The sequence below is a fragment of the Halichoeres trimaculatus genome, unplaced genomic scaffold, assembly GCF_033239565.1.
Source record: "Halichoeres trimaculatus isolate MK-OKI-2021-1 unplaced genomic scaffold, fHalTri1.1 fHalTri1_scaffold_4, whole genome shotgun sequence".
Classification (NCBI taxonomy): Eukaryota; Metazoa; Chordata; class Actinopteri; order Labriformes; family Labridae; genus Halichoeres; species Halichoeres trimaculatus.
This window is the reverse complement of record NW_027437182.1, coordinates 3,268,294-3,290,783: the sequence shown is the minus strand read 5'-3', so window position 1 is coordinate 3,290,783 and position 22,490 is coordinate 3,268,294. Positions and strand designations below refer to the sequence as shown.

General features: G+C 40.6%; 2 protein-coding genes across 3 annotated transcripts in view; one reads left to right on the top strand and one right to left on the bottom strand.

Annotated features, from left to right (window-relative positions):
- Nucleotides 1-4,278: 4,278 nt before the first annotated feature.
- Nucleotides 4,279-15,582, bottom strand: cyldl (cylindromatosis (turban tumor syndrome), like). 2 transcript variants are annotated; one of them, XM_074669102.1, is made up of 15 exons: nucleotides 15,043-15,205; nucleotides 11,694-12,169; nucleotides 10,666-10,947; nucleotides 10,490-10,568; nucleotides 8,216-8,385; nucleotides 7,970-8,135; nucleotides 7,661-7,799; nucleotides 7,480-7,590; nucleotides 7,302-7,393; nucleotides 6,370-6,433; nucleotides 6,135-6,267; nucleotides 5,784-5,892; nucleotides 5,581-5,699; nucleotides 5,256-5,469; nucleotides 4,279-5,176 (listed from the first exon to the last, which is right to left on the bottom strand). In XM_074669102.1, exons 2-15 carry the CDS (start codon nucleotides 12,132-12,134, stop codon nucleotides 4,992-4,994), a joined length of 2,304 nt encoding a protein of 767 aa, XP_074525203.1. In that variant the 5' UTR covers nucleotides 12,135-12,169; nucleotides 15,043-15,205; the 3' UTR covers nucleotides 4,279-4,991. The 2 variants fall into 2 exon arrangements, with proteins under 2 accessions (XP_074525203.1, XP_074525202.1); XM_074669101.1 differs by lacking the exon at nucleotides 15,043-15,205 and adding an exon at nucleotides 15,280-15,582 and having other exon boundaries at nucleotides 4,280-5,176.
- A 471-nt stretch (nucleotides 15,583-16,053) lies between these two features.
- Nucleotides 16,054-22,490, top strand: part of zc3h3 (zinc finger CCCH-type containing 3) — a 93,490-nt gene continuing 87,053 nt past the window's right edge. Inside the window, exons 1-3 of the mRNA XM_074667398.1 lie at nucleotides 16,054-16,127; nucleotides 17,504-18,920; nucleotides 19,064-19,236. Of these exons, the coding sequence (XP_074523499.1) occupies nucleotides 16,082-16,127; nucleotides 17,504-18,920; nucleotides 19,064-19,236 (1,636 nt within the window). The 5' untranslated portion in view covers nucleotides 16,054-16,081. The remainder of the gene's footprint in view (nucleotides 16,128-17,503; nucleotides 18,921-19,063; nucleotides 19,237-22,490) is intronic.

The window sequence follows — 22,490 nt, the reverse complement described above, 5'->3', positions numbered from 1 at the left end:
CTTCACATCACAGTCCAGCTCAAGCTTCCTGCATGAGTCTGACTGAACGTCTGCACTTACACACATTTTTCTTTTCCTTTTTATAAGAACTCAGCTTTTCCTGTTTTTCCCACCTGACGAGGATCAGACCCTACCTGACACAACCTGTCCATTTAAACCCCTGCAGATTACCCAGAATGCAGCAGCATGTCTGGTCTTTAAGCAGTCCGAACCAGAACATGTCACCCTGCTGTTAATCTCTCTTCACTGGCTTCTAGAGGCAGCTCCAATAAAATTCAAAGCTCTTCTCCTGGCTCCTGCCTACCTGGGGTCCCTCATCCAGGTCTACACTCCTTCTAGCCCACTACTCTCTGCTTGTGAAAGACGCCTGGTGCTCCCAGCCCAGCGTGGCTCCAAATCTCTCGCCAGACTCTTCTCCTCTGTTGTTCCTAAATGGTGAATAAATTACCTAACTCTATTTGATCCACAGAGTCCCTTTCTACTTTAAGAGATGTCTGAAGACTCATCTGTTCAGGGAACACTTAGACCTTTAGGCCTGGACCGCATGAATATCAATATGTTCTTCAATGCACATTTTTCTGTCCATTTGGGCCTCTCAACGACACGAATAAAAGGAATTCATTTACATAAAGAGTTTTTTTAAAAAACGGATGAAAAAGTTTAGAAATAAAAATAATCTAGTTGAGTGGATCCGTGTAGCGGTGTTAAACAGAGTGCCTAGCAACAAGTCACTGTAGCAACGGTTGGCAACAACAAGAACGATGGGCGACATTTACCGCCCTATTTCTGTGTTCTTTGCTCTTTTTGCCCTCATTACAGCTCTACAAATAATTGTAATGCTTTTTTTTGTTTCACCACCTCCTTACCACATTTACTTTCCATTTTTGACTGCTCATAACATTCTTCCTCTATGGCTTTCACATTTTGCTAACCTGCCACCTATTGGCCAGGCATGGCATTGCAGGCTTTATAGACGATTGTTTTCAGTTTGGCCTCTTCGTATGGACAGAGATGTTTCTGTGGTGTGGACAGATTTTTTTTTTTGATTGAGGACAAAGATATCCGGTCAAAAAAATATCCATAAGCGCTTTGGACAAAAGCGTTCGCTAACTACCTCTGAGAGAGCTCCAAAAACCGACTGCGTCTTATTACCCGTCTCTTAATCTATCATGCAGCTTATATATATTCCAGGTTTTACGGTAGTTCAGCAGTTTTAGCATTAAATTGCAAATAATTAATTCTATTTACAGCTGGATGTCATTTATTTTTACCAAAAAAGAACAAAAACAAAGGTTAAATTTGATATAAAACTATACAAACAGAAAGTGTTTAATCTGTTTTCCACTTTTAAATGGTGAAGACTGCAGAGGTGACTCAACCCGGATAACAACGGTATCCTGTCGTTTTTTTGTCTGCTTTTTGAATTGGCTTGTTTGAGTAATCCCATCAACAAGTAGTGGATGGAAGTGATCTTCAGACAGCACTGCAGTAAAAACAGACGTGGCTCTGTAGTGGAAGTCGCTGCATTAGATTAAAATCACTCCAAAAAGTCCAGTGTCAACTGAAAGTACATACCAAACTGTTGAACAGCTGTTAAATGAGGCAGGAATGGGACAAAATGTCAGTCTCCAAACTCCAGAAACTGGTCTCTTGTTGACTTGATGCTACTTTTGCAGCTGTTTTAGAAAGTGTTGCTACTTTGAAATTTTAAAGAAGCTCATTTTTTTCCTGAAACCGTTATATTTCATTTGTTTGAAGTTTGACAAGATTAAACTACAAAAGTCTGCAATCTTTGTAGATATGGTTGTAATTTTCTTACTTCAGAGCCGTAAAAATGTAGTTTTTGATTCAATCTGCATCAGACAGGTGCATTTGTGGCAGCATATCTCCAGATTATCAGCACATCCAGGCTAAGCGATCTTCTCCCTGGTGTCACAAGCCGTGAAATGTCATGTTGACTTTGACGTGGAGAAGGTCTGCAGCCCAGGGCTCTGTGTGTTTTATCATGCAGACATTATCTTCTTTCAACAAACCCGGGAGAAGTTTGACTCTACTGCTCAGACCAGCACAACTCTCCCCTTTAATAAACACACACATGCAGCATCAGTGCTTTTCTCCCTGAATAATGAGGGAAATGCTCAGAAATGCTGAGCGTGTTGGACTGAAGGCGGTGTCGAGTTGCAGGGCCGAGCATTAAGACGAGGCCGCTCCCCTCGCTGGAGTGCAGAGCCCTCGGGTATATGAAAGTACCCAGCTCATCACAGCGCAGCACTCCTCACGAGTGTAGAGGTCATCCACAGAGCTGATCGCAGCGAGACGGACGGGGAGCGCGGTGGACAGCAGGATCAAAAGCATCCTGAAGGAAGACAAATATCCACTGAGACGTGCTGAGAGCTGAGGCGACCTGCACTCCAATGCAGAAACCCTCCAGTGAATTCAGATCATGTGAAGTTGTAGCACACGCCGTGCTGGACTGATCAAAATACGAGTGGTATGACACTGAGGAGCACTTCAAAGCTCGAGAAAGGGCGTTTTGTCCAACCTTAAGTGTAACAGACGTTACAGATCACAGCAAGGTTATGAGTGAGACTCCAAAGCTTTGATGTGTGTTCACTCACTTCCTGCTGGCTTCGTGTTTCACTCCACCAACATTAAAGATGACGGCAGAGTACAGAAGGTGAGCAGTCAGGAATAAGGGGTGCAGACCCAGTTATTAATCTATGTAAGAGTGTTTTGGTGGAGAAACTGAAAGGAAGGGGCCGAGGATTGATCCCTGAGGGACACCAGCAACAGTCGATTTACATGAGGATGCACATGCAAAGATGCACATCGCTCATTCTCAGGCTAAAAAAAAGAGCTATCCTGCATAAAAAACCCATAGAGCACGTCCATTCACAGCATCAACTCAGAGTTGATGCTGTGAATGGACGTACTCTATGACAGCAAAGTTCATGAAATCCCAAAAGATTCATGATTAAAAAAATAAAAACAACATTTTGAAATAAATTCCATTTCAATAAAAAACAAAAAATTATATACTATGGTCAATGAATTGTAAAAAACAGCAGTATTGTTTTTTAATTATACTTATATACTAAATACTATCCTATGAATTAATATGTAATAATAATAATAATAATAATAATAATAATAATTATTATTATTATTATTATTATTATTATATTTATTCATTTATTTATTTTCATAATTTTTAAATTACGGACTTCTCCAAAATTTTACACAAAAAAAGTAAAAATTAAAAATATTTAAAGAAAAAAAGTAGTTTTGGACTTAATGAGAGATTGTATCATTTTTTTAGTCTCTGAAAATATGAAATTTGAAAAAAAAAAAAAAAAAAAAAAAAAACATTTTAATAAAAAACAAAAAAATATATAATATGGTCATTAAATTGTAAAATACAGCAATACATTGTTTTTAATTAGAGTTAAATACTAAATCATTAATAATACATATTTATAATATATTATTATCATTATTGTTATTGTTGTTTTTATTTTTCATACTTTTTAAAGTACAGACTATTTTCCCAATATTTTATGACATAATTTTTTTTTAAAAAATTAAAAGATTTAAAGAAAAAAAAGATATATTGTTTCAAACTTAATGAGAGATTGTATTGTTTTTTTCCATCTCTGAAAATATGGAATTCTGATCTGTATGCACACATTTGTGTTGTTGTGGACTGAAAATTATCAAACAGCCTAGCTTGTGTTTTAGCCAAGTGTTTTTTAACTTTTTTGAGCAATGGCACTTTTTCAACATTGAAAAAGTCCCACCAACCAAAAATATGACGAGATACTCTGGCACTCTGATAACAGTCTTTCATTTTTGAAAGGTACCCAGTACTGATTGCCAATCCCAATTTTCATATTAGGATCATATTTATTCTTAAATATATAACCTTGCAATGCTGTGTTCATGTCCAGCATGGAAAATCGTCTACTCTTCCACTCCCTCACAGTCACAAGCATGCATTTAGGAACCTAAACATGGTCCCTTTTAATCTAAGTTGGTCAGTACCTATAAATGTACCTGATTCAGTACCCATCCATATGGGGAGTAAGAGATTTCCATGGTCCTCCATGCTTATATATTGAGAAATAAATATGTTAAATTCATAAACTTTGAGATTTGGTTATGAAAAAAATTCTTATTTATTACCACATCAACACACAAAAGTACTGAAAATATGTACTGTTGAGCACCAGTACTGGTTGCCAGGTACTGGCATCGGTACCGTATGGTTTCAAATGTGAAAGGTACCCATCCCTGGTTAATACAGAGAGTTAAGGCTTTAAAATGACCAGGTCTGGAGAATGATGCTTGTAACAAATGGAAAAAAAAAAAAAAAAATCTTTGAGTGAAAACTGTTCACACTGACAGAACTAAGGACATGTATTTTTTTTTATTTCCTGTTCTGTTTTTTTTGAGATAATTTGGATTACAATGTCCATGTGTCATCATTTCAGACATTCTCAACAAATGTCGGTTTAATACATTCACACCAGGTCCAGATATCATCCAATTTAATATAATCCAGTGAACTGATAGGATTTTATTTACACAAGTGCTTAAAGATGGCTATTATCAAAAAGTCCACTCTGAATTTTACCGTCGTCTTAGACGTTGTTTACTAAACTATAACTTTTACAAATAATTATGGACACCTTCAAAATAACTTTATCACAGTGCATCATGTTTGTTACTGTCACTAAGACATGTCGACACACTTCAGTGACTGTCGTCGTTTATATAGTGCAAATTCCTTCAGCAAGCAGTGTCAGTTTTTACTTTCACTTCCTTGTTATAAATGACTGAAGCTTGAATATATTTCCCAGTACCAGGACAGACGATTACACGCGTGAAATGTCCACGCGTGATTCCCACACGTTCCCATCAGACCAGCAAACCCACGAGGCCCTAAAGACGCAGTAAGAGCAGCAGAAGCAGCGAGGACACAGGCAGCTCGCTCAGCGGTACAGACTCATGCTGGTGTTCTGATACAGGTACATGTAGGCGTCACAGAACAGACGTTTGGCCACGCCCGCCATGTCACGAGGCGCCTGACTGGCCAGCTCTGCAGGAGACATGTCCAGGTACGTGCCGACCTCCGGGCAGGCCTGGACCTCAGGGATGTTGAAGCCGTTTATCTCTCCTGCTCACACAACAACAACAAATGAGCTAGTTAAGAGGAGGAGGAAGCGCGGAGACGAAGCAGAGGAGCGATGACTCACCTTCTCTGTCTGCCATGCTGTCAAAGAAGATCCAGTCTTGGCTTTTTGGTCCGTGTTTGATGAAGGACACGTAGTGGCTGGTCTCGATGCAGAGCACGGCGAACAGCTCCAGTTTCTCTCTGATCAGGGTGTGAGGTGTGGCGCGGCTCTTGTAACCCTTGGGGATGTTGAGGTCGGCTGGTTTGTGGGCCTGCCGCTGAGGGTGAGCGTGAACCTGGAAGAGTTGGATTCTGAGCTGAGACACAGTTTTACCCTTCGTTACAGCCGTAGCTGACCCGAGGCGCTGCAGAGCAAATGACTCAGATGTTGAGACAAAGATTCAAACCTGATTGGAGCACGTCTTGCAGAAGATCTTAAACCCGGTCTGGCTGAAAACAGGATCATTAAAACAGTCATTGCACTCCTCCTGAGCCAGCTCTCCACACAGCGTGCACTGCTGAGGGCCTGAAACACACACACACACCACGTTGCTCTCCTTTCTGTTCAACACGCTGCTTCACGTGTGCACTCACCGTGTGTGTGTGTCACCTTCAGAGAGGAGGTCAGTGATGTCCAGCTCCAGCGAGGGGATGATCTTCTCGAACATTTTGAACTTTTTTCCAAAGCGAGGCATCTGGAGGATGAGGCAGGACGGAGCCTGAAACCATTAGACGACGAAACAAGAAGATCAGACAACGTGTAAACAAAAAGTAAAGTCCAGAGGCTGAGACAAAGTGCTGAAAACCTCTGTGATGGAGCCATCTACTGGAGAATCAGGGGAAGCACCAGGAAACACATTAACTCACTCCTTAACATTTACAACCTGCACAAATTGAGCCAAAAATCTAAGAACATGAATAAAGGTCATCACATCTGACACAAAGAATTGACTACACTCACCTCAGCCAGCTTGAGTCCTGCGCTGTGAAAGGAATGCTCCAGCAGCTGCTGGACCGTCGGCAGCACCAGACTGTGGTTCTGGTCCAGGAAGATCTGGTAGCAGTAGCTCTCCTGTACTTTGCTAGCAGCCGAGCTGTGAGGACGGAAACATAAAACATGGTTTCTAAAACATTAAGCTTCACTCATGTGTTGGATTTGAAACAGGAGTGAGCTGGGGTGGTGTGAACGTTTTTACAGTTTGAGCAGAGGATCCAGGGCCAGGATGTGGTGCATGATGACGGTGAGGAACTCCTCTGGATCTGAGAGGAAACATGATGAATCACTTTTTAGACAAACAGGTACAAAATATCTCTGAACTGCTGCACTGGACTGACGCAGCCGGCAGCTTTAAAAAAGCCCAAATGGCTGCATGTTGGTTTAATCGACCAGGGTGATAATCAGATTATCAGCGCAGATATTCAGCATTTTGAGGCTTTTTTTATTTTGACCGAAGATGATAAACAACTAAACTAAACCTTTATTTTGGCCCTGATGCGGCCATGCCTCTCTGTCTGTGGTCACTACTCTATCTCCAAGTGGAGGAGCTCTGGAGAGCAGATATTTGTTTGGAAGGCAAGCAGTAGTTCAGGCACCAGAATCTCCTGAAATTGTAATAAAAATTCAAAGTCCCAGTTTTTTAAGTTTCACTGAACTTTATGGGACATGCTGCCAAGCCTGGGAGGTGTCAATTAAACATATGCTTCAAGGAATTTCAGCAAAGTTAAGTGTTGGAGTTTGTATTCTTCAAAAATTTGACGCCAATATTTTGACTTTTAGTGTAAATGAAATTTGGTTTTAACCTCATCCTGCTTTTATCTGGAACAGGCTTCATTAGGAAACAGAACTTTAGAACAAAATTTTTGCACTGCAATGATGAGCTTTCTGTTTTTCTTTAAGTGTCTATTTCTTTCTCTAAAGCTGAGGAAAACAGCTTGTTATACTCACCAGTGCAAAGATCTATTCAGCTCTAACTGTGATAAACTTTTAGCCAATCTTTGCTCATCCCACGGCTCCACACTCTGCTTTTCACCGTCTGTTTTAAACGTAAGTTAATGCTCTACTTTAACTTCATTAAAATGCCACAAAACAGGTTATGCAAACTTGACAGTTTACTCCTTTTCCACAGACCTTTCTCATCCGTGGTGAAGGAGTGGCTGTAACCGTGTCTCTGCAGCTGCTGCCTGAGCTTCATGATGTGCCGCCCCTCCACGAAGCCTTTCCTGCAAAGACAACAACAGGTCATATGTTTATCAATAACTCACAGCAAAATGATGAGAAGTCTTTAAAACCTCATCCAAACACACACCTGCGTAGGGGGTTAACGATGTCGTAGAGCAGTGTGTTCTGAATTGGGGCGTCTTGAGGTTTTGTTGATATGAAGAGCATGGAGTCCAGCACAGAGGAGCAGGAGAACAGGCTGAAAACACAGAAACAGGAGAGTAACCTCAACTGCATTTAATATCTTCAGTGTAATTCCTGATCCTGACCTGAAGAGGGCAGCATCCATGTAGCAGGAGTTGCAGTGGCCTTGGATCCCTTTCATTCGTCCAATCAGAATCTGGTTGACCTGCTCTGTGCTGACAGGGGGGACGGTTTCCTGCATCCCTGGGTCGCCCCTCTCTGTCTCTGAAGACACACACACACACACACACACACACACACACACACACACACACACACACAAACACACAAACACACACACACACACACACACACAGGTATCAAAGCAGAACTCATTACCAGCAGTAGGTGGAAACACTGGCCAGATAAACTGAAATGATAAATCTGGTCTGAACCTGTTTCCTCCACAGCCGGACTCCTCTCGCTGTGATTGGCTGCTGGGCTCTGAAAACGGGAGTCAGGGCGGCAGGAGCTGAGCTTGACGAACAGAGCTCTCCTGGGGGGACAGTCGAAGATCCGCTCACCTTTGAAGGTACCGTCACTCACTCCTTTATCCTCCTCCTGTGGACACATAAACACAGATGAATAAAGTTTCAGTAGCAGTAACTTTTTTTAAAAACAGCTGTTTTCCATTTGCCTACCAGCTCCAGTCCGGCCATCATTTCTGGTCGATCATGGAGCGTACCAATCCAGCGGATGATGCCGTATAAATTCCCCGTAGTCACCGACACCTCGACCAGAGAGTTCAGGCTCATATCCATGTACAGATCTTCTTCTGGTGTGTGGGTTTCAACATCCATGTTCTCTGACTCTACAAGAGGGAACACACGGAGGTCAGATTAACAACAAACAGGGTATCTGCAGGTTTCAGCAAGTCAAGTTTAAAGCTCCCATATTCTGCTCCTTTTCTGCAGTTTAATCTGGATCATTGATGTCTTCATGAAATGGTAGTTACATGTTTTGGTCCAAAAAGCCAATAAATCGAGCACAGCAGCATTGTTTCCAGGCTCTCATAGCCCCTCTGTTCAGAACGCTCTGATTTAGTGGGCGTGGCCTTCATATGTAAATGAGCCACCGCTGATACCGCCCCGCTCTTCCACGTCACTGAGAGCGGCACCACAAGCTCCGAGTGCACAATGTTTAGAAAACAGAGAAGCTCGTTTACCGTAACATTACAGGCTAAAACAACAGGCTAACTGCAGCTAAAGTTAGCATCCTGAAGCTAACATAGAGTGGGGGGGTACTGAGAAAAATTTTACAGCCAAAAACAGAGCAGTGATTGCTCTTCAACTTCAGCATTCTCCTCCCCGCTGCTGGAGGAGTGGGTGGGGAGGGGGTTCGGGGGTATCTGCTCCGGTGGACCACTCAGGTCAGACTTGCTCCTGATTGGTCAAAAAAGGGAATCGCTGATGTTGGCAAATCCCCAAAATCCAAACAGCTCGTTTTAGGTCAGGATTTTACATTTACAGGCACTACTAAGTACAGGTTTTGTCATTAAATGTCACATTTTGTGGCCTGGGAGGAAAGACAAAGACCCACAAATTTTACCAAAAGACTTAAAGTGATTTTTGCATGATATGGGACCTTTAGGACTTTTTAAGACTTTCTAATGCCACCTTGAATGAAATTTTAGGCTAAAAATAAATACATGCGATGGTTGGGGAATCTGCTGTATTGCAATCCAAACAGACATCATCAGCTAACCCTCAATAACTTTGCAATTGCCCACAGTCCTAGACTGGCTGGCTAGCATGTAAATACTTCATGTCACAGGGATAAAAGCATAAAAAAAAAGACTGAAAATTGTATTCCTATAGAAAGAAAACAACCTATGTTTTTTTTTCCTATTTTAGGAATAAAACTGAAACAAATTTCTTTATTGGAGCTTAAACTCTGGGCGGACAGATATGAACTTGCCTCTATTTCAACAAATCTGACCGACAGTTTAGTGTTTGTTTTTTTTTGCAATAAAAAGCTATATAAAACTCTGAACAAGTTACTTTAAAACAAAGTCAATAAAGTTGGTGGGTCTGGGGGAATGTCCCCCAGAGGAAAAATCTAGATATTCTAACTTCAAAATGAAGCCTTTTAGAGCATTTTTAAATTAGATTATGATAAATGAGGACCTGGATATTAGAATAATTAGACCGAGGAATAAGAAGCCTTCTCTGTTCTTAACCTAAAGCAAGAACAACACAGACAGACCCTTCAACAAGTTACTGAAGTTAGAGAATAAACACATCAGACTGTAGTCTGTAGGAAAAAAGAAAAATAGCTACTTTGCTGAAATTTTACCTTTTCCGGAATATTTACTTTATATATATTTAAAACACATGGATGTGTTCCTTATTTCACAGTGATTGCGACAGTGGAAGCTAATCCTTTTTACTGAGTTGTAGATGGATATCTGTGAGTTCCCAGGGAAAGATATTTTGACAAATACTGTATTCATCCTACTTTATGTTATAAATCTGAATCTAAGAAATAAACTAGCTAACAAACTAAAGGTGTTCTATAAACTCAGCGGATGGAAAAGTATATTTTAATTTAGTACGAGAGAGCTTATTCATCATTCATCATCATCATTTGGACATAACTTCTGCAGTACTGTGTTGAGTAAGTCTGGCCCACTCAGTCGTTAACAGTAAAAAAGTAAACTAGCGCTAGCTTGTTAAGCTAACATGCCATGTAAGAATGATGCTCCAGCTTAAAGCTGTTTCATGTTGCGTGGTGCTCTGTGTGGGTGATGTGTTACATCTGTTGTCTGATTTCTCCGTCATATCACAGATTGTTCCCTGGTACTTTTTTGTAGGTGGGGTAAACAAATTGCATCAAAGCCCAAAGTAAAAGTCTGAACAGGAAATGCACGCAAGGATGGACGCTAAACATGTCACCATGCAGAGAAGAGCTCCTACCTGTAGGCACCTCCCCCTTTGCAACGCACTGGATGGGAACTTCGATTTCACCACCTCGCTTTCCGTTCTGGTCCGTGTCCTGAAAGCAGCAACGAGGAGAAATCAGCAGAGACATCACAGCAAAGGGTGAAGTAACTAAACAGAGACATTCGCTAAAACTGTGGCGTTTGACTTACTGTGGAGATGCGGACGATACACCCTCCTCCCTTTTCCTGCAGCATGTCCACCACCATCCCATGGTGGGTTTCATCATCGATGAAGTAGGTGACTCTATCCCCCATGGTGAGGCCGCCCGTTTCTGGCTCAGAGGAGGATGGAGGGATGGACGGGGACAAGGAGCTGGGAACCACAGGCCTGACTCTGGAGAACGGTGCGAAAATACCACATTTCTTGTCGCAGGAGAAGCGCTTTTTATACTGGTAGCTTCCATCATTTTTTCCTCTTCCTTTGTCGGCTCCCTGAGGGAGAGAAGCAGAGCAGCAGCTTTGAGAAATGTTACTGTACTTCTATAAATGACCATTTTTATTCTCAGTTTATCACAGCATTTTATAAAAGTTTCAATCTCTTTAATAGGCCTTATGCACAAGTGAGCATGACGTATATCCAGTTAAAAACTGGGGGCATGTAAACTTCCTGTTACCACGTGTCTCTTTGTCCTGGCAGACGACCTGCGTTTGTTTATATCTGGCACGCCGCAAGCGGACTGATACACTAAGTGGCGAGCGCCTTGTAGCCAGCTGTGGCTCTGCAGCGGAGGTAGCGCCGTTTTAGGACACGATAAGAACTAGAGCCTTATTTAACGGTGTTTTTCTGTGAAAGTAACGCGCTGAAAATTCTCTAAATAAAGCGTGAATGCAGACCCATATCAGATTTTTTCGGTGGGAGTCCGTTTATTTGTGTTTTTGGTCAAGTAAAATATGGCCCCGTCTGAGTGCAGAGGAAACCGGCAGAGGAGCAGGGAGGGGGTGTTTGCTGCGAGCGCTCTGGGCTTCTGCTGCACAAAAACACTGCTGTAGGGGTAATTTCTGCCCTAAACCTTGTGATAGGACCCAACTTGTTCCATCCCAGAGCATCACTTTAAGGTAACCCTGTAAGTTTCCCAAAAAGTTCACTAAAAACATTTTCATCACTATGAATTCAAACCAAACCCATGTGAATGGAAGGACAGCAGAAGAGAAGAGAAAATGATAAAAACAGGTCAAACCTGCAGCTCAATGCCAAAGAAAGTTCCTGATAATGGGAGGCTGTAACTTGGCTCTGTAATTTCTCCAATGTAGCGTATGATGCCTCTGAGCTTCTCTCCTTCCTCCTCCACAATCACTGCAGTGCCCTCTGTGAGTGTCAGCGCCGTCTCCAGAGCACTTCTCTCTTTGAACCACTTCAGCCTCTCAGCATCTTTAGGCAGAGCCTGCAGCAGCCCGGCCTCCTGCTCACTCAGTCCCTCCATTCTGTTCAACTCCACGTCATAATCCAATGCTGTGTATGAGCCCAGGAAGAAGACACACAGTTTGGAAGGGGAAGGATTTTTTTTGAGTGCTGACTGATGCTTGCTTTTACTCATGTAGCATATACAGCCAGGATCGATGGATCTTCGAGTTTCAGGTTTTTTTGTTAGGATAAAGTACTGGTAGTCCTTTGACATCATGTTGGTAAGGCCAGGAGGTGACGAATATCAGGAATCTGTTCAGAAACACAAATACAGTAAACATTGAAAAGGTCATTGTCACTGAAAACCATGGTAAAAACACTCTTGGTAAATAAAATAAAATGAAGACATAGCAGAAACTGTTTTGTATGGAAGCCTATTGCATTCACTCGAAGAAAAAAAAAACAAACACAATGTTTCCAGAGTAATTTCTTCTTCTTTTTTTTCTGTGGTAATTAGTTTTGTTTTTATGATTAATATTTTTTATTGGTTTGTTTTTTTGTGTTATAATTATTATATTGATTTGTTTTTTTGTTACAATTGTTTCTGCTTTTATGATTAATTTTTTTGTGGTGATTAATTCTGTTTTTCTAATTAATATTTTTTATTGGTTTGTTTTTTTTATTATAATTATTATATTGGTTTGTTTTTTGTTATGATTGTTTCTGTTTTTATGAGTAATTTTTTTTTTCTGTTTTCAGATTACTTTTTTCCTGTTTTTTGGAGTAATTTTTTCCTGAAGTATCGAGCTACTTCGAAATCCTGTGAGAACTTCCAACCTGCAGACGACTCCCGTGGATGTGTGGTGGCTCCTGTGTCCTGCACGGATCAGAGATCCTGTTCGGCACATTTATGCCTTACCCTTAACTTTCTACCGGCTTTCCAATGTAAAGCAATGCATTTTTTTAATGCCACATCTTCGTCTATTCCTTAAGTATTACATTGAACAATAGGCTTATATAAAATACAAGGATAAAGTTGAAAACATAACAAGGGTATCATACCCTGTGTGTGGCTAATACCTTACCTTTATTGACCCAGTACGGACCGGTAGAAATTTAAGGATAAGGCATATATGTGCCGAACAGGATCTCGATACTTCAGGAGAAAAATTACTCCTTAAAACAGGAGGAAAATATTACCACGAAAAACAGCAGGTTGAGGTTCTCACGGGATTTCTAATATCTCGATACTTCATGAAAAAATTACTCCGAAAAACAGGAAAAAACAAACCAATATAATAATTATAACAAAAAACAAACCAATAAAAAAATATTAATCAGAAAGACAAAATTAATTATCAAAAAAAATAAACTGAAGAATAAATTACTCTGAAAAACCTGAGTTGGTTTTTTTTCTTCAAGTGAATGCAATACGCTTCCATAGTTTTGTGCACATTTAGAAATATAATAAAAGGCAAAGTAGGCTACGGAAGCCCTAATTGGACATGCATCCTTTGACAACAAACAGCGCCCCTTTTGTTTATTGGGGTCTCACCTCTTTTCTGGAGTTGTCTCAAGGTAAAAAGGCTAAGACTAAGTCAATTTCATCTGTTTAAATATATATCTGTTTTACTGATCTTGGATCATAAAAATGTTCTGTGCTGATTACTTTATAATGATCTAGTGATAATATCCTTGTGCTCTAACTATGAAACAACAAGCAGCAGGCCGATGGCAAGCCCTTTTAACATTTAATAGCTATATTTGACTCTCCTGAATTAACATTATAGATATCAACAACATAATTTTGACTAGTCACAATGACAGTTAGAGATATCTGTAACTCAGTTTCCACTAGTCAAAACTGAGTTACAGATATCTGCAATGACTCCCTGAAAGCTGCCCTTCGCCTCGTCACGCATCCTAAATGTCACTTGCAGATATCTCTGATTCAGTTTTGACTATCCAGAATTACCGTTAAAGATATCTTAAATGTGATTTTGACTGTCAGAAATGTGTTCATGACGCTGGACATGCAAGGCTTCCCATTGGATACTGACCCAAATAAACTGGAGCAGAGAAGAGAAAAAATCATTTTAACAGTTTTCTTAGCAGAGGAAATCGCGATAGCGGTCATTGACAAGATATTTAGAAAATGCCATGAAATAGAACGAATTTATAGTCGGAGACTTTGTGGAAAAAAAGAGCTACGTTCACTGCAGTAAGCCCGTCCTCCTATACCTGTCATAACTTTTGTCATCATTAGATATCTGCAACATCAAGCCATAATTTGCCTAGTCGAAAGTCTGTTTCAAGATATCTGTAATTACATTTTGACTAGTAGAAATAAAAGTTTAAGATATCTCGAATTTGAGATATCTCTACCTACAATTAATTTAAAGATATCTGTATCTTGATTATAGATATATATCTGCAACTAAATTATGACTATCAATAAATCTGGTTATATCAGATATCAGATATCTTCAGTTTCATTCTGACTAGGCGTAATTCCAGTTCAAGATATCTATAACGGCATTTTGACTAGTCAAAATGTAATTAAAGATATCTATAAATGCTATTATAGATATCTTTAATGGAAGGGGGTTGAAGATATCTTGATTAGGAAATGTGACTAGCCAGAATGAAATTGTAGATATCTGCAACTAGATTTATGGATAGTCATAATTTAGTTGCAGATATCCACATCTCACATTGTGGCTATCCATAACTGAATTTAATATATCTGTAATGAGAAACCCCACACACATGAATGGGGAAAGGGGCGTGATTTTTCCTAGGAGGAATTAAGTTGTAGATATCAAAAATTACAATTGTGGATAGGAATAATGTCATTGTGGATATCTGAAATGTTCAATTTGACTAGGAAGAATTAAATTGCGGTTATCTGTATTACATATCCAGACTAGCTATCAAATGTTAAAGGGGCTTGCCATAGCAGGCCACACCATGGTCACTGCCCTCATTAATGAAGTATGTTAAGACTATTAGTGAGTCATAATCTGACGTTAAGGCGAGATCTGAAGGAAAACACGACAGTTGGTAAACAGAAAACAAGCAAAACTCATCTACTCAAGGTGTCTATACAGTAGCTTAAAAAGACATCAAAACATTAAAACAGGAAATGAAAGCAAAATGAAGACTTACTAAAAAATCACTCTTACTGTTTTAAGCTTTGTCCAAACACAGTTTGACTCAACACACTGTTGTTAGAAACATAAAAATAAGCGTAGTTTCACATTTGCAGAAAGCTAACTAGCTTAATCAAACTGTTTTGAGCGTTAACGGCAACAACGGTGAACGTTGAAAGTGCGTCAGAGAAACTGTTGCTTACGACAACACGGACTGTTTTCTTGACTTTCTGAAGATTATTCGTCGAAGTTAGAGTCAGTCTGTTTTACCTTTAATTCTTCAGTCCCTTAAAAAGTTTGCTTTCGATTGATTCCTCTCTTGTTTTGGCTTCTCTTCAAACCAGCTGCCCTAACTTTCACTTCCCCTTTCATTTCACTTCACAGTGGCGTCACCGCCGTTACACTCTCAACTCATGAAAATTACAATTCAGACTTACAAAACTAGATAACCCCTCCTTATTAATATTAAAGCTCTTAAAGCGGGATAAATGTCATGAAACCTAATCTGGAATGTTCTTAAATATTGTTTTAGATCCGCTGACAGCTGAGACTGTACAAGCAGGCAGTTGGGCACTGTAGCCCTCGGTACGGTCTGACAGGAGAACAGTTAGAACGTTAAGTCACCGATGAGTATGCTGTTTGGTTCGCAGTTACGAAGTTTCCAAGTAACTTACACACTGTTTTGAGAGCATAATTAAAAAAAAATACTGTGAAACATCTTTTCAGTTAACTTTAATTTATTGAAAATTTAATTTCGGTTAATTCGGCTTGCCTTACGGCATTTTTACACTACATTTATGAATTAAGCTGAGTAGACTATAACAGATAACTCTGTGGAAAAAAAAAATAATTAAGATCAATTATAGAAGAAAAATGTGAGATAATCTAAAAGATATAAAAAAAGAGAATAACCTTTAATACATAGTTCCGTTTTAAACCTGGTTAAAACATTAGCCGCAGCCTTTAAGTCGATGCTGAGGTGTGCCTTGACTCACAGCCACCGCGCTCTCTGATTGGACAGTACACATACGTCATCCACAGGAGCCTGCTTGTGTCGACATTTGTTGTAAACATGGAGGAGAGAGAAGCCCTGAAAAGACAGATTGATCTGCTACAGAGTGAGTTTTTTATTTAATATTTGGGGAAAAGTCGGTTTTAAATATTTTCGCGTTGTTGAACTAACTGTATCAGAAACTTTCATATCCGTAAGCCCGCGCGTTATTAAAATAAACCGTTAACAGTTAGCTTTCATATCAACTCAAAGCAACGGTACTCACATGTCTCCAAACAAACCTCTGTGCCTTTCTATTATCTCATTTTAACATGTTTAAGAAAGAGAAAAGTGTGTAAGGTGCTCTGTTTTCAGGTGTCATTCGATACAATTGAAAGCAAGCTGCTGTTTGTACTGTCAACAGGTTATTCGGCACTGATTTGTCATAACAGCACATCTACAGAACACGCGAGAAGAGGCGTCATTTGGCTTCCTCTTCTTCTTCTTCTTCTTCTTCTTCTTCTTCTTCTTCTTCTTCTTTTTTTTCAAAGAGGGCCACATTTGATAATGTCAAATGACCAAGGACCAACAGCTCTTACTGACATTTATCAACCATAACACATGGTTGTCAAACTGCCAAATGTATTTATAATTTCCTAGATTGCTATGTATATCAATAAGCCAGGTTCAACTTAGTTTGTTATGTCAATGTGTGCTACAGTCTCAAGAGTCCAACTCAGACTGGAGCCACTCTGTCTCTATAAACGGATAACTTTAAGGCCAAATGCAGCTTTGTGACCATTTGACACATATAGACACAGTTTACAGAGATAACTAAGAAAGGGCATAAAGCAAATAGAATATTTCACCACACCTACTTTAACAACAAGTAGTGGGAATGGATGTAAAAGGTTAAGGAAGCTTTCTAATACTGCTTCTCTCATTTAAGGGATACTCGTCAAACTGTAAAATGTTATGTAAAAACTGAACACCAAGAATCCAAATGGAGACACATGCTGGATCTCAAGTTTACAGTAACAATATTTTAAGGTCAGGAACAGAACGGAAGATTTTTGCCGACAGATCATGTAAGAGGGTCTGAAAATCTGTTATTTTATTTTATTTATTTATTTTTGAGTGGCAAAAAGTGACCAACACACCAAACTGATGGCACCCTCTGTCTTAAAGATACGTCCTTCCAGCCACTCACCTACAAAGATCTACAAGATCTACAAAGATCCCCTCAGATAAAAGGGCACTTATTCAATTCCATTACAAGTCGCTTTATTTATATAGCCCATTTTAAAAACAATAAAACAATCAAGTTTACTAGGGATGTACCAATATGAAAATTTTCGCCAATGCAGATATCCAATATTTATATTGTCGTTATGGCTGATAACTGATATTTACAGATATCGATACTGGTTTAAAAAAAAAAAAAAAAAAAAAGTTGCAGTATTGTGAGCTCTTCACATCTAAATCCATATTTTGAATTCCCAGATCTCATCAACACTCATAAGAGTGTCCACGGAAATGTCCCGTGCTCAAGTGTTGGGCAGAGGTATCCGGAAGCTTCAACGTCAGCTAGAGGAAGAGGTCACAGCTCATCCGCCATCCATCCTCACAGCTCCAGAGGGGGAGCTTACCATCCTCAGAGCCGGGGGAGCTGGAGGAAGACGTACTCCATAAGAAACAAAAATCCTCAGACGTCTGCTGGAGCTTCTACCTCCTCTTCTGATCATCAATACTCCACCAGCACTTCACTGCACAGTCACAGAAGAGAGGAGGAAAGCACCAGAGCTACAACTACTACTACTGCATCATCTGTGATCCCGCTGCACAGGAAAGAGGGACATGTACACAAGGATTCAGGGACAAGGGTGGGTACAACAGAAGAGAGGGGCACAGTGAGTCCAAGGAAAACTGCTGCGTCACAGCATGAAGATGGAAAAGGAGGATCAGGCTCATCAGACGTGAAAACTCAACATCAGAATCCTCACAGACATGTAGTTCTGCCGCTGCCAGAAAAGAAAATCAGTATTTCTGCCAAGGTGCCATCTTCATTTAAGGCCCACACTTCATCCAGTTTACATAAAAGCCCTCTGAAACCTCCTTCATCGAGCAAAAGCAGCTCTGAGACTAAGCTGAGCGCTGCTACAGGACTCACAGCAGCTTCATCAACTAGTCGGACAGTCCTACCTCTTTCTTCTCCTTCTAAAATATCAACTCAGCCTTTGATCAAACCTGCATTTCACTCCAGCCACAGCCTGCCCAGTGCAGCTTTAAAGAAGTCAAAGTTCACCTGGGTTAAGAGTCAGAGCCTGGAAAGAGCAGAGCCTAAACAAACCAGCTCAGCGTCGACATCCACAGGAAAAGTCGTGCCTGGTTCCCCGCTGTTACCGACAAAAGCCGGGGCTGTCAGTGGGAGCTCAACCAGTAAAAAAACACCCGCGAAGAAGTTACCTCGCAAGTTGAGCCCAGTCACCGTAGCCTCAAAGACCTCCAAGTACAAATGGGTCTCCTCTTCTGCAGGAGCACAAGCTAAGTTACCCAGAAAATCCCCGTCGCCCAAAGCTCTGGCTCTTTCCCACAGGGCTCTGGAGAGAGGAGACACCACCAAGAGAGTCAGACCTTCCACTCCCTCCAAGTTCAAAAAGGGAACAGCAGGTTTTTCATCAAACTCCTCAACGAGCAGCCGGTACCGCTGGAAAGCAGGCGGTCAGAGTTCTCCTTCAGCAGCACCAGGAGGTGCAGCAGTGCCCCGTCGTAAATCTGCTTTCCACTGGACGTCGGAGAAAACCTGCAGAGGTGTGAAAGGAGGAGTTGTTAGTCCTCCATTGCAGCGTAGCTTCACACCGTCACCTGGTGGGTTCAAGCTGCGCAGCAGGATGAAAATCATCAGGAAGACTTCCCCAAGGTACGTCAGGGAAAGTTGATCTGCAGATTTAAAGTTTGAATATGCACTTACCTCTTTTGGCCAGAAGGTGGCAGCAAAGTTTGAGAAATTTGTAGCAGCTCATGTATCAGTGATGAAACATTTTCTGTGTCCTGTGACCTCAGTGGAGGAGGGTCAGAGAAAGGATCCAGCCCATCAGCAGTGAAGTTCTCCCCCAGGGCCCGGATGCACGGCTCAGCCAGGACTCCCACAGGAGTGAGGCGAACACCCTCCAGGGAGCTCGTGTCTTTTGGCAGACACAAGCTACGACGGCTCTCGCCCACCTTTACAAGAACAAGTAAGAAGCACTCAGTGTTCAAAGTCCAAGGTTTGTTTTTCAGCTGCATCTTTTTTTTGTCTCAGTCGATCAGGGTATGAACAGGATGTTTTCCACAAAAGTTAAACAAGGGGATTTTTTGTCTCCAACTTTTCTCTGTTTACATAAATGATCTAGCTTCACAGATTAAAGCCTCTGATACTGGGGTTAAAACTCAAGATCAAATTGTTGGAATACAGTTTTATGCAGAAGATGTGGTTTTACTGGCTGAACAGGAATCAGGACAAAACACAAGTCCAAGAAATCTGGTGAAAGAAGCTCTGTTGTTTTTAAATCAGGTTAACTGGCGCTGTCATTGACTGATCATTATAAATATCTTGGTTTGACGTGAGATGGATGTATCACATTTAAAGAAGCAGTGTGTGTTCTCTCTCGGTCGGCTGGTAGAGCGTTAGGATCAGTATGAAACTGGTCAGGATGTCTGATCAGAGTCTCACCATAAAGACTTTTGATTGGGATGTCTCTGCTCCTCATGGTCAACCCTGGACCAAAGAAATGAAATCTGTCTTCAAAACCAATACCATGTCATTTATTTTTCATAATAACTTAATATGTGACATCAAGAACGCTAAGAGGTCTATATTTAGACAACAATGGTCTGTCCATGGTGCAAACCAAAACGTCGAACATACTGTCTTATGAAACTAATCATGATGCAGAGTCCTATGAGGAGTATAATCTCAACAAAAGACAGAGATTATCATGTGCTCAGCTGCGCTCAGGAACTTTACCTCTACCCCAGAGGTGGCCAACCAGTCAGACACCAAGAGCCACAAAACTTATCTATCTATCTATCTATCTATCTATCTATCTATCTATCTATCTATCTATCTATCTATCTATCTATCTATCTATCTATCTACCTATCTATCTACCTATCTATCTATCTATCTATCTATCTATCTATCTATCTATCTATCTATCTATCTATCTATCTATCTATCTATCTATCTATCTATCTATCTATCTATCTATCTATTTGGATATCTATGAGCAAATGAGCACATGAGCACCTGAGCGATAGAGAGGAGCAAATGTTGAGAAGAGAAACTGAAACTTAAGTATCAATCTCTATTCAAGGGCCAACATCCGGCTAGTAAAAATGAAGCCCATGCGGAAGTACTAAAAGTTGCTGTTTGTTGAGAATCTGCTTGAGGCTGGTTGCAGAAAGACCAGAAGTCCGTACACACCCAGCCAAAAATACAGACTTTTACAGCATCAAAAACAGATTTACAGCCTGGTTTAAAAAACAGTTTGTGTCTAAAACGCTGATAACACTAGAGGCACACACTGTACGGTGAGTAAATTTTTTTTATCTCTGTGGTTTAGACGTTATTAGGATCGTTTGATTTTCTAATCAGAGGCAAAGCTCAGGTCAAAGGTGGGCGCCCTGTAGCTGCTCGAAGAAAAACTCACAGCTGGCGTCATAGCGAATATGGCCGCGTCCGTTGATTGGCTTCATTTCACGGTTTCTGGAACAGACGGGTGACATCGCAGTCTATGATCTCATCATCACTCAAGAATCGATCGCTAAAATATATGAATAATTTAGATTAATCGACAAACCACTACTCATAGAAATAGATATATTTTTATGAATGGATCGAAGATTCACACACCAAAATGCAAAGAGCCACATGCGGCTTGTGAGCCGCAGGCTGGCCACCCTGCCTTCGTCATAGAGACAGGTAGGTTTGATGCCATATCAGAGGAAGAGAGAGTGTGAATGAATTTGAAAAACTTGCGTCTTGTTTCAAAAAAGGAATTTTTGCTCTAACAGTTTTTATCTGCAACACCTGGAAGAAAAGGCAGAGTTTTTTACTTGATACTGAGCTGGGAAAAGATTTGGCAGCTCTGTAACTGTTATAAATTTCTATTTTATAAAAACCACAACTGTATCTTTAGTGTCTTACAAACCCATGGGGGTTGGCCACTTTTTGTACATTACACATAAAAAATTACAATCAATCAATAAAGGGAGTTTGTCCATCCCCAAGGTCGATTTGCAAGAATTTTTTTTTTTTTTTTTTTTTAACAAAAAATAGAAGGAATAGCAATATTTAACTTTAAATTAACTGCAAATTGAACAAATATGAACTTTATTTATTTGATGAATGTCTTAAGTTGTTATGAAGAAATTTAATGTAAAAATTTTAATAAGTTTAGCATTTTATTGCTTTGTTAAAACTCGTGGTTTTGGGACAAGCCCAAAACAGTGAAATGCTTGCACATTTGAATTTATAACACAGTGTTAAAATATTATCACTGAGACACAGTTTTTTTGTTTTTTTAATAACTTCTTCAACCTAACGCTTACAGCCTACCCTGGGGACAGAAAAACCCCCTTAATTGAAGAATCACTGTCACAGCTGCTTCTTCTGTTTTTGTTGACAGCCCCAGACTCTTAAAACCAAACTTTATTTTATTGTGTTTTCATATTTTCATAAACTTCTTTCTTGAAATGTGAACAAATTACTTAGAACCTGCTGAAAACTGGTTGATCTTTCTCTAATTTGTGAAAAACGTTTGACTGACTGATGTTCAGCCTGCAGCCGTCACGTCCAGTAGAGGGCAGCAGCTCCCACCGTGTAGTGCGTGTCTGGTCTTTGTGTTGCAGGCTGTCACTGGAGAGGCTCACACAGAGACCATAAGAGGAGGAGGGGGAGGTTAATTGATTGCCCAATTCAGCCGTGATGGCGAACAAGTGCCGATAGCGGGTAATTTGCAGAGGTGGAGGCAGGCAGCGCCACTGCTATCAAGCCCTGGCACTGCTCTCCCTCCAGTAGATAAAAAGGAGCTAATGCATAATTATCCTTTTGCAAATTGGATTGTTTTAACGAACTGTAGAATATAGGCCTAACCTGATGGAAAGCAATCATTGTTTTTACAGCCGCCTCCCTCCTCCCCGCCCTCCCTCCTCCCCGCCCTCCCTCCTCCTCCGCTTGCCCCGCCAACCCTCCGGTCATTCTGCGTGTACCCTACACGCCTCGTGCCCATCTTGCTGTAATCTCCCATACTCAATGAAGTCAGAAGACATTAGAAAAGCCATCACTATTAACATTAGGCTTTATTCGTCCCCATGGTTCTGCTTCTCTTTTTTTTTTCTGATTCCCCAACTTTACGCGTCCTTTCCCCAGCCTGTCCTCGTCTCTCCTCTCATCTTCATCATCCCTCCATACGTCATGTGAGGAAACCTCAGCAGGGACACGTCTAAT